At 54.1% G+C, this 16,431-nt stretch overlaps 1 protein-coding gene across 12 annotated transcripts in view; it reads right to left on the reverse strand.

Moving 5' to 3' along the window:
- Tns1 (tensin 1) overlaps nucleotides 1-16,431 on the reverse strand; it is a 222,643-nt gene that overhangs the window by 15,092 nt on the left and 191,120 nt on the right. For 8 of the 12 annotated variants that reach the window (XM_052749829.1, XM_052749837.1, XM_052749832.1 and 5 more), the window contains 4 exons: nucleotides 14,143-14,235; nucleotides 12,776-12,814; nucleotides 5,100-5,298; nucleotides 1,663-2,732 (listed from right to left, as the gene is read on the reverse strand). In XM_052749829.1, coding sequence (XP_052605789.1) covers nucleotides 1,663-2,732; nucleotides 5,100-5,298; nucleotides 12,776-12,814; nucleotides 14,143-14,235 — 1,401 coding nt within the window. Of the gene's footprint in view, nucleotides 1-1,662; nucleotides 2,733-5,099; nucleotides 5,299-12,775; nucleotides 12,815-13,208; nucleotides 13,233-14,142; nucleotides 14,236-16,431 lie in introns of all 12 variants that reach the window. The other 4 variants (XM_052749830.1, XM_052749833.1, XM_052749828.1 and 1 more) reach the window with 2 other exon arrangements.

Genomic DNA, 16,431 nt, shown 5'->3' on the forward strand with positions numbered 1-16,431 from the left:
AGAAGGCATCTGCTGCAGGCGCCTGGCCCCCCTCTGAAGCCCGGCCATGGCTGATCTAAGGAGCTGTTAGAAGTGGCTGCAGCCCTGTGTGCCTTCCTGTGTTGACTCCAAAGGCTATTTTAAGTAGGCAAGATGGTGGGAAACAGGAAATATCCTAACTACTAGAAACTTCGCATCCTTCAAGGATTGGGGTTGGGAACCAGATGTCCCTAGTAGGCGGCAGGAAGCAGGGGAGCACAGGGTCACTCTAAGTGCCTCGGCTTGGAAGGACCTGGGAAGGACACAGGACACAGAGAGTCTGGGTGCCTCAGGGACACCCCAAGCTGTTTATAATTTTCTATATCTGCCTTGGACACAAGTAGCCTCAGGACCTCTGCACACAGGATCAAGGTCTGGTTGAGAAGGTGCGGATCACCTGAAGCCTTGAACTTTATGTTTGGAGAATACACTGTCTCCATGGTCACAAAGACACCAAGACTAGACTTCGGTGAAGAATTCACCCTGCAGGAAGCAGGTCTGTTCAAACTAGGCTCTACCAAAACATCTCACCCCTGCCAGGCAGCGGTGGCCCACACCTTTAATCCCAGGACTCGGGAGGCAGAGCCAGGCGGATCTCTGTGAGTTCAAGGCCAGCCTGGTCTACAGAGTGAGATCCAGGACAGGCAGCAAAACTACGCAGAGAAACCCTGTCTCGAAAAACAAACAAGCAAACAAAAAACCCAAAAAACAAAACAAACATCTCACCCCTAGCCTTTACCCTGCCAAACGTGCCCAGCAGGCCCGCTGTTGACTGAGGTGTGGGGCTGACAAAAGTCATAGAGTTCCAGGACAGCAGAGTGTCAAAGTTCAGTTAAGTCACAGTATCCCTCAAATAATGAATACATGCTGAAGACATTCTGATCCTGTGCACGTGCGTGCATGCATGCCTGTGTGGGGGGGCGGGGGGGGGGACTCGCACATGCCACAACATGCATGTGGAGATCAGAGGACCTTGTTTGAGGCAGGACCTCTGGTTCATTGTTGCAAAGGCCGGGCTAGCCAGCCTGCAAGCTTTTGAGGACTCTCCTGCCTCCACCTCCCATCCCACTACGGGAGTATCAGGTTAGAAGCATGCACGACAGCGTTCAGTTTTAAACGGGTTCTCGGGATCCAAACTCAGGTCCTCGTGTTTGGACAGCGAGTGCTTCGCCCACTGTGCCACCTCCCCGGCCCCGAGAGCACTCCTCTGGGGGTCCGGATTGAAAGTCGGCTCTGTCACCGAGTCACCACATAATGCCAGCCAAGCAACAGAAACTCTGTGAGCCCGAGAGTGTTCCTATATAAAGCAAAGTTAATACCTGCTTCCCCAGGGGGGCTGGAGGGCTAAATGAGTGAGTACTGAGCTCAGGCTACCCCACAGCGTGTGCTCCATAGGAGGCGATGGCAGTGATGGCCATCTGAGCAGAATACCGTTCACGCTTGTTACTCCATCCTCCTATTCTTGCATACCTTCGTTAGCCTTCATCAACCCCATCCCAGCCATGCTTTAAAGACACAGCTCCTGTTACGGGCAAGGAACTCAGGCCTAGAAGTCAGTGACCCACCCAAGGTCATCTGCCAAGGGATGGCTAGGGCAGATGTCCTAACTCTTGGGCAGGCACAAATGTAAGAGAAGAGACGCACCTGGCATCGAGTACTTGGAAAAGTCTGGAAGCGTGTGGGAGAAGGAGACAGTGCTGCTCCCGCCGGGACTGGACATCCCATTGGCAATGGGTGAGGAGGACAATTTCCCATTGATGGTGGCATAGTTGGGGAGGCTGCCGGCCCGGTCTCCCACGGACATTCTCCGCTTCTCCGGCAAGGCTGGTGTGGGGCTCCCTTGCCGGAAGGCTGCCGAGTCTGGCGAGGGCGAGGTGGCAGGGCTGCTCAGGCCAGGGTAGTAGGCAGGGGAGACAGGGAATGAGGGTGTGGAAGGAGCCTGGTACCCAGAGGCACTGCTTTGCCGGGACAGCGTTGGCCGTCGGTCCTCGGGGGTAGAGTAGCCACCGTAAGCTGCGTGCCGGTCCAAGCTGGGGCTTCCAGGAACCACAGATCCAGATCCACCCAGGTGCCGGCCCAAGCTGGGGCTCCCAGGGCTCTTGACTGCATTGCCATGGAGACTGGAGGCCAGATTCCCTTGGTGGGCCCCAGGGTGTCGACCCAGGCTTGGGCTTCCTGGAGTTGTGGCCACACTGCTGTGGAGGCCTGGAACCTGGTGGCTTCCTACTGGGTGCCGGCCCAAGCTGGGGCTTCCAGGTGTGGTGGCTGCACTGCTTGGGTGGCCAGAAACCACGTTGCCATGGAAACCAGGGCCAGATGGACCCATCACCTGCCGGTGGCTCAGACTGGGACTGCCGGGGGCAGCCATGATGGGGTTGATAGCTCGCCGGCCAAAGCCAGGACTAGGTGGAGTGTTGGTGCCCACTGTCCTGTGTCGTGCCTGAGGGCTCCCAGGCACCATGTGGACGGTGGCCGCACTGAACTGTGGCTGGACTTGGCTTTCTGGAGAAGAGCTGAACGGCTGAAGGGAGTAGTCAGGGCTACTGTAGCTGCTGCCACCAGCCGGGACCGGTGAGGAGCTCCGGTAACTCAACGCTGCAGGACTCGGCTGTCCCAGGCTGCCTGAGCGGATGCTGGAGTCCAGCATGGGCTGGATGGGTGTCCGGGGGCCCTGGTCACTGCTCCCCCCTGATGGGAAACTGCCCACGGAAGTGCTAGAGAGAAATAGCAGGTAGAAAGGTCAGTGGATGGTATTTAATAAAGAGAGGACTTTTGCTGAGTGGCCAGGATCCTTCAACCACTAAGAGCATAAGAGCTCCACTCAGTGCGGAGGAAGTCGGGGCTTTTATACATTACATAATGGAACCATCAGAAAAAGAAACTGAGGGTCAGAGTGTAAACAGTAAGCTCAGTACCACAGAAGTCTAAAAGGCCAGGCTCCAACTCAGCTGCATCCGACTCCAAAACCCACACTTTCTTTACCACGCCATGCTGACTCCTTGACCCATCAGTCATAGCAAAGCAATCACCAGGGAAGGCAGCTGTCTTGGTGTAAGCCCTTAGCACCATAGAAACTTAGAGAGATGGTCAAGCCACCCTGGCTCTATTCCTACTAGGCCTCAACTTGACTCAGTTTCCCTAGGTGTTTTATCATCCTCTCAGAGTGCTAAAATTGGGCTTTCACTCCTAGGTGATTCCAAAAAAGCAAAGAAACAGAATCACATACAGGGGTCACCACACATCAGAAGATCTCAGCTCATTTGGAGGTCTGCCTTCAGCACCCCCAATCTGGTCACTCATGGCACAAACTGCCTGTGCATGGTCATGAGGTTCCCGTGATGGAAGCACGGGCTATAGACCCAAAGCTCTGCCCATGTATGATATGATGGGAAAGAACAAGGTTGCCAGGGACCGGGGTAAGCAGTAGAGAGAGGTGGCAGGCAGCTGGTGCATAGCAGTAGCAAGGCAAGAAAGATCCTTACAGGGATCAGGGCCCCAGGTACAGGAGGCCAAGAGGCAGGGGCAGGAAGAAGGCCAGGATGGACACTAGGGAATAAACAAACTAGATTGTGGTGAAGTGGAACCACGGCACCCCGCATCGTGCTGAGCAGAGGTGAAGGGTGGTGATGAGTGTGAGGGTCCGATGGTGGAGTTCTGGGGTTTCAGAAGTGAGTTTCCGGGACCCTGGAAAGAGCCAGCTGAGTGCAGAGGCAGTCGGAGCAAGAAGCCAGGGCAAATGAGAAAACTGGACCCCTGCCACCACGCCACCCCTGGAACAGGCACCCGTGAAAGGGCTCGGGAGGAAAGGCGGGCTGAGTGTGTGTAGGGGAGTGTGTCTGGCTGGAGGGTTCAGAACGAGGATCCGGGGAGAACATCTCCGCTCATCTCTCGCCAGCCTGGGCAGGGCCAGTGTGGGTGTGAGCAGCAAACTGATCCCGGGAAGGAGGGAAGCTGGGAGTCTGGAACCATGGCAATCCCAGCACAGAGGGAAGTGGGTTCCGGAAGAGAAAGGGGGCACGGCCTCCCCTGCTGGGGAGAGATCCTGTTTATGTACGCTAGCTTTGTGTTGTCCCCCCACCCCACCCGCCCCGTGCCTGGCACTCTGTCTCTAGGCCTTGCCTAATCCCACCTCAACCTCTGTCCCTGTGTGTGTTGTTTTTCCATCCATAACATGGAGTCTCATTCTCCACACCCACCTCGCTGCTCCCTAGGGTACCCCAAGCATGAACTCTACTAAAGGGTTGGCCCTCTCCTACCCAGCCCTGGGATTCCCTCCCTGTCTGGCTCACCCAGGTGGCTACGGGTAGTGTCTATCCACCAAGATGCCCCTCCCTGGTGGGCTGCACACTCTGAGTCGCCCCTGCGTCTACATCACACACCCTAGTTCTCTGTCCCTCTGACCTACATCTTCACCCCAAGATATCCTGTCATCCTTCTGGGTTCCTGCTCTACCATCATCCTTTAATGTCCTCTCCACCTTCCCGGCTAGAAGTCACCGCCCCGGCTAGAAGTCACCGCCCCGGCTAGAAGTCACCGCCCCGGCTTTGTGCCCCAAGCGCTCTATTTCTGGTCCAGTGCGGGGCACAGGTGGCTCTTGTCTATCCAGATCACTCGGGTCTGAGGAATGGAGAGAGAAAGACGTGACCTCCCGACACGTACACTCATAGGTTGAAGCCTGCTTCTGCTACCGCTCAGCTACTACTGCCCCTTTTGAGTCTCGTTTGCCTCTTCTGAGAGGCAGGAACGGCAAAGCTTAGCTCTTGGTGCAGCAGAAAGTGGACGTAAGGTGGAAGCTTTGAGGAAATGGGCCTGCCCCAGCTTCCTGTACACTGGGTTACCGCTGGGAGGTTAACTACAGGAAGGACTGCTCACTGGTCTCTTTCGCTCAGGTGGAATGGAGCTCAGTCTGAGAGCCTTGCTCATCACCCCGGCTCCCTTAAGTTGGATGCCCAGAAACATGCTCCCCCTAGGTCTTGAGAAAGTATCTTCAAAGTGTAGCAATCTGGAAGGGATTTTGCTACAAAGATCCTCTGAGGCCTCAGTCTCAGGCCCAAGATTCTCATTCCCCATTCCCAGCTTACCTGTCAGCGCTGAGGATGGGACTGCTCGTGGAAAGGGGGCTGGGGGAGACAAAGGAGCCACCCGGGGTCCCGTTCCTCAGGGGTGTCTCATGTCCATAGGCATGGGCAGCTGGGGCACTGAGGCTCTTGGGCTCGACATCCTGAGTTCGAGGCCCTGACACTGCTGTCCTCGCCACAGACTCCACGTAGCTCCGGGGCTCTGGAAGAAGTAAAGGGATGAAGAATGGACACAGGTGTGGTAGGAATTCACCCACCCTGCCAGGGAATACAGCACCCCCAGAGTCCAGCCTGGGAAAGGGGCAGCATGAAAACCCTCCACAAGAGCCCAAGCATGCTTTACTGAGGCTCCTGTTTCCCCAGTCTGCGACAAGCTATAAGGAGCACTGGGTTTTAGAAGCCTTTGCTTCTCCAAGTTCTGCCTCTGCAAAGGGCCACCAGCATCTTCCCATAAAGACTTGGATCCCTGTCCATGGCTGGCACCCCCTTGCAGCCTTATTTCTGCCCAGCCCTACCAGGGTCCCCAGATGCCCGGGCTCCTAAAGCAATCCCAAAGCGATCACGTGACTCTGCCCATATCTCGGGCTAGCACCCAGCTTGCTTGTCAAGCAATACCCAGTGCCAGCCACTGCAGACTCACCAGCCCCTTCCTGGCAAGACACCCCACCTACTTCTGCATAACACACTCAGCATTCCTTAGAAGACTGATGCAGAGAACCCTGTGCCTGGGTGGAGCCAGACATTCTGTGCCCACTATGATACAACCGGCATGCCAGGCCCTGTACAGAGAGGTTTCATACACAATATCCCCAACCTAGTGTTCAGAGTAACATTAGCAACAGAAAGGCCATTTGACAGATGAGAAGCCTGAGGCCTGAAGAGTAAAATGACCGGGCATGTTGGACCCAGGCCCCCGTGACCTCAGAGGCCAGCCCTATACTAACTAGAACAAGGATGAGGTTGGGACACAATCATATGGAGGGGGTGTATGTCATTGCCAACACCTAGGATCCTGTCTCCATCTTTGTTGCTACCCAGAGGGACAAGATCTGAGCATAGATCCCTAGCTTCCATAACCAGAAAATTCACCAAAGCCAACCTGGGAAATGATGCCCGCCCAGGACAGCCAGGCCCTGCAGCCCTTGAGGGCCAGGACTATGGTAAGCCTGAGTAGGAGGAAAGCCCCTCCCCAGATTCATCGGGACAAGTGGATAAAGGAACTAAATTGCTTCCTCAACTGGAGGAAAACCTGGCTCAGAAGGAGGGAGTTACCTGGGATGTCCAGAGACCATAGGAGGCCCCCCAAATCCACACCCAGTGCCTGGTCTATAGGAGCAGCCGCTCAGACACGCCGGGCTGGGCTCAGCTTGTGGAGAGAGCTAGCAAAGCCTCCCTCAGGCTGCTCGGCGTCAATTCACAGGATTCCCAGGCCAGCCTGACAGAAGTTTTGGACTCTGCCCTCCTCGGGCCCCAGCACCGTGGAGGTGGAGATGCCATGAGGTCCTATGACGCAGGACTGGTCAGATTCTCTGTAAATAACTTAGGTGGGATGGTCAGGTGGACTCTGTTGCAATCGCTCAACCCAGCTGTCACGGTGACAGCGGCTGCAAACAGGAGCTAAACGAACAGGCCCAGCTGTTTTCAACAGAATTTTCTTTAGGAAAATAGATACTTGGTGGATCTGTCAGCAGTCAGTGCGTGCTGACTCCGATCTAACCTGTCCCCTCAGCCCAGAGAAGGGGAGCAATGTGCCCAGGACACAAAGGCAGCCAATGGCTGTGGACAGCACCATGTCTCCAATCTCAGGTTCTGGCTAGCCTCAGGGGACCCACAGTCTCATGGGGACACCAACAAATGAGCTGGAGGAATGCCAGGTCCACCTGGTCACCCGTAGTGGCAAAATCAGCCAAGAGTCGTGTGAGGTTAGTAAGATTTGGAAAGTTTAAGTGCCCAGCCAGTATGGGGCAGAGGTGTCACGGGTACCCAGGCAGACTGTCTTCCAGCCAACCGTTACTCACGGGTCATAAGACCATCCACAGTTGGGAAGTCAGTGAGTGGCCTGTCCCTCACCACCCCTGCCACTCCCTCTGAACATTCCTCAGGCCCTTCTAGGTGCTCAGCACGGCTCTACATGTTTTCCCGTAACACACAGCAACCGCCTCTCACCCAAAGAGCCCTGCTACCCACAGGCTTCACCTGCCTGACAAAGGTTCCTGGCACTAGCCACAGCGCCTGGCACAGAGGACTGTGTGTGTCTCTCACAAACTCAGAGCCACATGACCCTCCCTCCCAGCCCCATCCAGATGTCACCTTGTGTAAGAAGTCAGAACTAACACATGCACTCCGCCGTCTTCACTCCTACTTACCCCCAAGGCCCCTTGCCCTATGACTCCAGATGGCTTTGGCCTTTGGCTGGAGTGACTGGGTCTTTACTGGCAGGGGAGGGAGAAATGGAATGAGGGAGGGAGGGAGGGAGGGAGGGAGGGAGGGAGAAGATGGTGTTATAGCCCATCCTCTATTTATCCCTAGCTGTACTCGAACCTTCTGAGTGGGCAGGGACAGCTCCCACCCCCCGGCTAGGGAGCCCACAGGGCTTCACACCCTCACTTGTTTGCCCAGGTTTTCCAGCAATCGCTTCAGCTGCCCACTGGAATGAACCATGCGCTTCTTCTGCCGAGACCTCAACAGACACATTAGGTAAGCTCTGTGCTAAATTCTCCTTTTAAAAAGTCCATATTCTGCCAGCAGAAAGCTAAGAGGAAAGCCCACAGCCCAGCCGGAACAGAACCACGCCCAATCTACCTAGGGGGTGACTCTCTGTCCCAGCCGAGTGCCCGCTCCACTTCCCTGTTAACTTGGAATGAAAACAACTCACCTGCACAGGATGGAGGCATGTGAGAAAGGACACGGCCTTTTAGTTCTTGGCAATTATGGTTGGGTCCACATTGGCCTTTGACCTCAACCTCCCTCTACCCTTGCACACTCCCTTCCTGGGGTGGGGGTGGGGGTCACATCTCCTCCTCCTCCTCTTCTAGTCTCCTAGGGAGCAGCTGACCCACAGGCCACCAAGCCGGGGAGGGCAGGAGGAGCGGAGCCAAGGAGGGTGCTGCATGGAGAACATTCCAGGAGCCCAAACCATTCCAAGTGGCTGCTGGCCGCCATGGAACACAGAGAGACTCCTCAGCCGGGGACTACCAGCTCTTCACCCACATTCTCAAGTACACTGCCTCACTGGAAAGAAAACACTCTGGCTGAAGGAAAGAGGCCAGCATGGCCCACCCTAGTAAGATGTAGACATGGGGTGGGGAGAAGGCTTCTGTGGTGTAGCCACCTGCCTAACATGTGCAAAGCCCTGGGTTCAATCCAGCCCACAATACATACATGCATTCATGCATGCATATACATACATACATACATACATACATACATACATACATACATTACTAAAGACGTGGGTGGTAGAGGAAAAAAAAGTAAGGAAACTCCTTGAGCCCCAGATCTAGAGCTAGCACTAGGACTGGGCCACATGTAGCCCCCTCCAAGGTCCCAAGCACCCTCCATATCTTCGCTCAGCTCTGCGTCACGGTAAGATCTCTGCTCTCCCCAGGTACCTCACCCATCCTTAGTCCCTAACACAGGGCCTGGTGCATGGCAGGTGCTGGACAACTCTGTACCAGGTCACCTGTTCTGATGCCCCCGAAACACCATCACCAAGAATCCCAGAGGCATCCGAGTCCCCAGAGTCCAATGTTGTCCTTTATGTCAATCTGTCCTCATGGAAGCCCTGAGACAAACAGAAGCTGGTATGGAAAGCCGTCCTAAAGTCTACCATGGCAAGCTCTCCCTCCCCCAGCAACCGCCGCCCAGAAAAGGACTCTCTCTGTTCAGATGTTCAGGTGTCCCTTGTACTGGGTGTGCATATCAGAAGGGACAGTCCCCACATGCTGAAATGACACAGATTCTCAACTCTGCCCCTGATCCCTATGAGCTTCCTAAATCATCTAACACCCCCCTCTCCCCGCTTATTGATAAAATGGAGTCCATACCACCTTCCACTCAGCTCTTAGGATTAGTAAAAAAAATAATGCGACAGTGGCCCCCACATGGCCTGGCTCTTGCCTGTTTTAACTTACTCCAGACCACACGCACAGACACACGTGCACTGGCTCTGTGCGCACGTCTTACTGGTTTTTAAGTTTCTAGGGGGGGAAATAAACAAGCTGGGAACTGGGGAGACTGGCTTAGGGGGTGATGTGCTTGCTGCTCAAGGGTGAGGACCTGAGTTTGGATCCCCACATAAAATCTGGGAGTAGTGGGGTATGGACAGGAGGATCCCTGAAGCTTAACCAGCCAGCTTAACCAAAATGATGAGCTCCATGTTCAGCAAGAGACCTTGTCCCCCCAAATAAGGTGGAGAGCAATAAAGGAAACCACCCCATATTAACCTCTGACCTTCACACACACACACACACACACACACACACACACACACACACACACACACACACACACAGATACATAGACACACACACACAAGCTGCAACATCCAATCCAGAGCCCATGTACGTCATCACCCTCTCATCTCTATTTTCTACCCAGGTTCCACTGGTTAATGTCACCTCACATGCATGTCCACCCCACATGTTCCTTCTTTAGCCTAAGGTCTCACAAAGCTGTGTTCCCTCCCTCCCACCCGCTCCATGCATAATTCTCTTACTCCTATTCATGAAAATGTTCATGAGCTGAAGATACATATCTGATAAGCCTATATTCTCCCCAGAGAGGGCATGCTGCCTGCTGCGTAACAGGCCCACAGCATCATGACTGACTCGAAGCATCAATGAAGAAAAGAATGCACAAATATATTTAGCCCAGCGGCTCGAACAGCGTAAACATCCCTCAAATTCCTCCTTCCCTGGCTGAAGAACTCTGCCGTTGATCATTTGCCCTCACAAGCCTCTTTTTTTTTCTGAATTTCCCATCAAAGTATCCGTAAGAACACCAAGCAAGGCTTCCAAGGGTCAACAAAGAATGTGGCCTGGGCTGACCCAGGAGGTGGCGCCTGAGTTAAGAAATGCTGAACCGGCACCCCAGCTTGAATGCCCTCACCGCCCACTCCCAAGCTGGAAGCCGGGGGGGCCACCAAGCCAGGAAACAGGGAGGGGCTTAGACAGGGCCCTTTGACGAGGAAACAGGAGGCCCAGAAATGCAGTCTGGCCAGGCAGCCTCTTGGCTGTGATCCTGGGTGGGCCCCTCACCCCCACCATAACTCAGATCGTAGTTACACATCCCTGAGAGAACAGGCGTGGCTGGGTGGATCTCAAGAAACTTTCCCTTCAGAATTCCTCGGCCCTGATACCGGGACAGATGAAGCATAGGAGACTCAAGGCCTTATAAGCTGAGGGTCGTTTGTGAAGCACATTTAAGAGGCCCGACTTCAGCTCTGTCAATATCCATTCTTCTGACCGGTCACCCAGAAGCAGAACACAGCTCCCAGAGCCTGGATGCCTACCCAGTGACTTTCTCCCTGGAGTCCGACAGCCCACTCTCAGTTAACCACCCACACTCAGGATCTGAGCCCTCTGTACTGACAGGCACTGAGGCTGTGGGAAGCAATCTGGAGAAAGCTTGTCCCCTGCCTGAGGTTGGCAGGGAGCAGTCTTGACCCCCAACTTCCGGGATCTGCAGCCTCCACACAGGCTGGTTAGAAACCAGCCAAAGGAGCTGGAGAGATAGCTCAGCACTGTAGCATATTTGTTGCCCTTGCGGAGGACCTGGGTTCAATTCCCACCACACACATGGTGGCTCCCAACCAACAGTAACCCCAGATCCAGGGGATCCCACACCCTCTTCTGACCTCCACGAGCACCAGGCACACACGTGCACACACACCAGGAAAAATATTCATACGCATAAAATAAATAAACCTAAAAATTAAAATAATTAACCAAAACCACAAAGAAATCAGTGCAGCTTCTGGGAGGCCATGACCACCACACCTGCAATGAAAAGTCAGCAGGGCCATACCCATGCTGGGGCGGAAACCAAGGCATTCGGCGCAGAGGAAAGTGAGCCTAAGAAACCAAACTAAGCCCCTATAAAAATAGCCACACAGAACCACGGGCCCAAGTGGGTACATCTAATGGAGCACCGCTGGAGGGGACCTTGGGACTCACCTGCCTAACATCTCCTGTGGAGATGAGGACACCCATGCCCGGAGACACATGGAAGCTACTCAGGCCAGCATCCCTTACTCCATGACCACCACGAGTCTTGGTTGAACTGCTGCCCTCCTGAGCTAACCTTCTTCTGCCAGATCATAGCCCCTCTTCTTGTCCGGACACAATGCCAGGCTTCCTCCAAACCCAGGGCTAGGCTGGCCTCAAAGCTGGGATCAACTGTGAACTCCTTGAAAGTATTTCTCAAGGGGCCAGTGAGATGGATCAGGGGGTAAAGGTGCTTGCCACCAAGGCTGACGACCTCAGTTCCTAAGTTCGATCCCTCACTCGGGCACGGTAGAAGGAGAAAACTGAGTCCCCTGACCCCCCCCACATAGACCACGGCATGCGTGTGCACGCACACCCCCACACAAATTAATGTAACAAATCTTTATAAATAAAATTATCTTTTGGAAGGGAAAGCAAGTACTTCTCAGAATTCTGCATGGGTGTCCCGAGGCACTTCTGTGGGAGTGAGGCCGTAGCCAGCCTGCAATTGCCACCGTGCCTTTATGCTGAGAGGAAACAAAGCCATGGCTCTATGGCTGTGGCTCTAAGTAGTGATAGTGTCCCATTAGGGTTGAACCTGAAAAGTCCCTCAGAGGCTTTGTTTGGACACTCAGTCCCCAGCTGACGGCACTACTTTGGGAGGCTTTGGAACCAGTAGGATGTGGGGAAGGAAGCCATCGAAGGGTGGCCTTTGAAGGGACTGCCCACCCGATTCCCATCTCTTTCTCTGCTTCCTAGTCTACAGTGATGTGGACGGCCTGCCTCACACACTCCCACTGCCATGAATAAGCTGCCCCACCACGCCATTCCTGTCAGAAGAGACCGAAACCTCCTCAGCCATGCACCCAAATCCACCGTTCCTCCAAGTGCTGCCTGTCGGGTCCCCTCGTCAGGTGGCTGTCATGGAGATACAAAAAGTGTCGTACAGAAAGCCGACACTGGTTCTATTGAAGGCATCGTTACCAGGTGAGTGTCACCAGCACCCACCGCAAGAGGAAGCCAGCTACACACCTTCAACACACAGGGAAGCCTCTCAAAGGGCCTGCACAGGCTTAAATGCCTGAGTGGCCAAGCAAGAGAAGTCCTGCTCTCTCTGGCCCTCCCTGGCTGCCTCTGTGTCCACTGCCCACCAGCCAGGGGGTGCGTGCGCCCCTGGGAGAGGAAGTAGCACAAGGGGTATTTTTGTCAACGAGGTGGCACCATGCCGGCGCCTGGATACTAGCTGTGCCTGAACTGGTGCCCAGTGGCAACAAGTTTCCCAAGCAGCATTCAGGCCGTGCCCAGAGTGGCATCTCACTGTCAGAGGGTGGGGACGGGAAGGCTGTGTGCCCAGTCACTTGAGAGCAGGTGAGAAAAGAGAGCCGTCGTCCCCAGGCAGCCTTGTCAAGCTCCATGTGGAAAGCCATCCCCAGACCCAGAGAGCGGGAGCCACGCAGAGCCAAGTGCACTTACCTTCTGGAGGCTTAGTCACCTGCTCCCCCTCATCTTCCTCTGAGGGAGGAGAAGAGAGACAGGAGGAGGAGAGGCAGGAAGGGAGGACAGATGATAGAGATGAGGGGAAGATCCCAGAGGAGAAAAAGAGAGAGAGAGAGAGGTTATCAGGATTACATCTAGAGAAAGAATCTGCTGAAGAAAGAATCTGCTGAAGAAAGGAAAGGAGTCCAGGGCCATTGTGGAGCCCTTAGGAGCCAGGTCCCTCCCAGCCTCTGCAGCCAGAGCTTGTGTGGATCAAGCATCGGGTAATAGCATGCTGGCCAGTGAGAGAAGGCCCCTGGCCCTTCATCTCCGTGATGGCTGGGTGTATCTGCCCATGCTCGTACATCCTAAGTGGAGGCTGTGTCTCAGTGTCTGCACTGTTCACAAATGCATGTTGCTACCCTCTTACCTGGCTGGATCAGTCTTCTGGTGACTAAGGAAAAAAGGAGAAGTTGACCCCCAAGAGCTCCAACTCAGTTTTAAAACTAGAGTCACGTTCTAGCTTGGCAGACTCCAAATTGCCATTCTAAATCCCAGATCCCCTCGCCCATAGAAAGAAACGAGGGAGTGGGCAGGAAATAGGAAGATGAATCTGGTAACCATCCACATCAGACAGCGACCTTCTCCCAAACATGGTCATCCACCTCATAGCCAGTACAGGTGACCTTGGTATGGTGACAGCCCAGAAAGTCCCCAGACAGAGCCCAGCTCTTATTCTTAGTGGAATGGACAAAGGCTGCCGACATTGGGCATGTGAACACAGGGATGAGCAGAGTCTGCTTTCGGGTAGCAGGCACCTTTATGGGCAGAGGAGACCCAGGGCTGATCGGGAAAGGGCAGAGAGCATGGCTATGGGAGTGACCCACTTCTCAGGCAAAGCTTTGTGGGGGCAAAATATTGCCCAACTACCTAAGCTCTGATGTCACCAGATGTTCAGCATAGAGCCACTGGGCTGTGTTAGGGGTAAGGGGCTGTCACCAAACAGCAGGCATGTTTCCCTACTACACACCTATGTGTACACACACACACACATGCACATGTGCAAGAACTCAGCCGGGGAGTTAGGCTTCTAGCAGGGCTGACCAACTCCAACAAAACTGGAAGCCAGTCTCAAAACCCTAAGACCCAGAAAGTCGTGGCAGGCAGAAAGGACACCCCAATGCCTGCAGAGTAGCACCCCCAGGCATGACTTCAGTGTGGTAGACAGTCGTGGCCTCCTCGTTTCCAGGAAGGGCCCCCCCAAAACCTCTGCTCTGTGAGTGCTCTAGTTAGAACACCTGCTCAGGCGACCAGTTTCTCCTGGCCTCCCTAGCCATTTCCTTCCCTCGCTTCCAATCACTCACCACCTGTGGGGTGCAGCAGGATGTCCGCTGGGTTGTGGGGTTTCAGACCCAGAGCAGAGAGGGGTGTCTTGGCCAGACCTGGAGGAGAGCGCACTGTGTGGGAAGAAGACGGAAAGACACAGGAAGTGAGGACGTGTCATGGTAAAGGTGTGTACTAGTGAGGTCTGGGCACCCCAGAAACAGCCCTGAAGCCCCCTCCTTCCCCCAGCTGAGCTGGCTCCCCTGCCCTTCCCTGCCCTTCCCTGCCTTTGTGTTGCTTCACATTTCAGCTTGAAAGGGAGACAGTCAGGGACTGACACCCCTGTCCTGACCCTGCCCAGCCCCTGAGAGACATCTATGGCTCCTCCCTACCCTTTACCTTATGAAGGCTTATTAGATACAGCATGCATCTTCAGCTGCCTTTGCCTTTCTATAGAATATTATCTTCCCACTTTCTCCTTCTCCAGCATCTTCTACTACTACTACTACTTCTCTCTCTCTCTCTCTCTCTCTCTCTCTCTCTCTCTCTCTCTCTCTCTCACACACACACACACACACACACACACACACACACACACACACACACACACACACACAGACCTTGCAAGCCAAGCACACAGATGTAGGACAAGCAAAAAATAGTCTCAAGAAGACACATCTAGAAAAGCGGGCCTGAGCATCACAGGCAGGGACCTCACAATCCCTAACGCTCAGCAGCCCCAGGCCACATGGTCCCTTGAAAATCGCAAGAAAGAGAGGCCTTGTCAGAGTGAGGTTTGGTACCGGAGTCTTGGTAAAACTAGCACTCTTCTCCCAAGAGCACAGCTTCCCGGGTGAAATGAGGCTCCTCCCGAGTGGCCCATCTGGGTTACAAGTGTCACATATCACACAAGGTCAGAAAGGGCTACCCAGCTTTTTTCCCCATCGGCCAAGGACTTTGAGCCCAGCGAAAGGGGTGGTATCGTGCCCAGTCACAAGATCTCTCAGTGGCAGTTACCGTGGTTCCTAGCACATCTCTGAGGAGAAGTAAAGAAATAAGGACTGGGACTCCTGTCAGGGATCCTGACAGCCAGGAAAAAAACACAGACCCTAAGGACACGCCCTATTATCCATGGCTCTCAACAGATGAGCTGTGGCCTTCATATGCCCAGGATCCAAACATGGCTCCACAGTTGTTATTCTAAGTAACAAACAGCAACAACAAAGTACCATCCTTCAGTGTGAGCAGAAGGCAGAGCTAGGTAAGCTGTGTACACACACACACACACACACACACACACACACACCAGGGGACATCACAGGTACAGACAGATGCGACCTGCTTCTGGATTCCGCCTTTTTCTCTGTCCCTAGGCATCCCTACGAACAAATGTGTGCAACATACATTAAGGCCTGCAAGGCCTTTCCTGTTCTCTCCACATCACCTCCCTGCCCCACACGGTTATGGGGCCTTTTGCTCACAAGCAATTCTCTGTCACTTAGTCATCCAAATGCCAGTTTGAGTGACATCACCACGAAAGAATGAGCTGCTTTCTGCAAGCAGGGTTTGTGGGAGAAGTCCCCATCCTCAGCTACCATCCACTGCCCAGCAGGTGCAGCTGAGGGGCAGGGGACCAAGGAGAAAGGGACAGGAGATCAGAAATAGTAGAGGCTTTGCTTGGTACCCTCCCCGCCTCCCCCCCCCCCCCCCCCCCCCCCCCCCCCCCCCCGCCTTCGGCTTCCAAGCAATGTGGCCCTTATACAGAGGCAAGGAGTGGGTGGCTCTGAAGACAGGCGCCCTCTCCTTCCTGAGAGAAGCATTCCTTGCATTTCTCCGCCTTCCAACCTCTCTCCCTTGCCCGAGGCATTTATGAAACTTCTGACTTATAGCTGTCCCCAGGGCACACATGACTAGCCACCAGAGAGAAGAGAAACAGCAGAACCCAATTCTAGTACAATTAACGTGGCTTCCATTCCCATCAGGGGATGCCCAGCCCTCAGGGCTGCTGGACACAGCGGTGAGTGGAAGGAGTTATAAAGGTAAAAGGTTAAGGCCTAGAGATGTCACAAGAAGCCACAAAGCCAGCTCTTGAGCCAGATCCTTCTGCCTCTGCCTCCGGAGTGTTGGAGATTAAAGGCGTGCACCACCACCACCACCACCACCACCACCACCACCCGGCTCATTTTTAAAATACCAATATCACTAACTCAATATTTTAGATTGGAGTTATATAAAAACATTTCTAACATTAATTTCACTGGTATCCTTGGAAAATAAATTCTGTGTGCACATAGATGGTATATTCACGTGTGTGCACATGCCTGTAGCAG

The sequence above is a fragment of the Peromyscus californicus genome, unplaced genomic scaffold, assembly GCF_007827085.1.
Source record: "Peromyscus californicus insignis strain IS unplaced genomic scaffold, ASM782708v3 Scaffold_21__1_contigs__length_65335640, whole genome shotgun sequence".
Taxonomy (NCBI): Eukaryota; Metazoa; Chordata; class Mammalia; order Rodentia; family Cricetidae; genus Peromyscus; species Peromyscus californicus.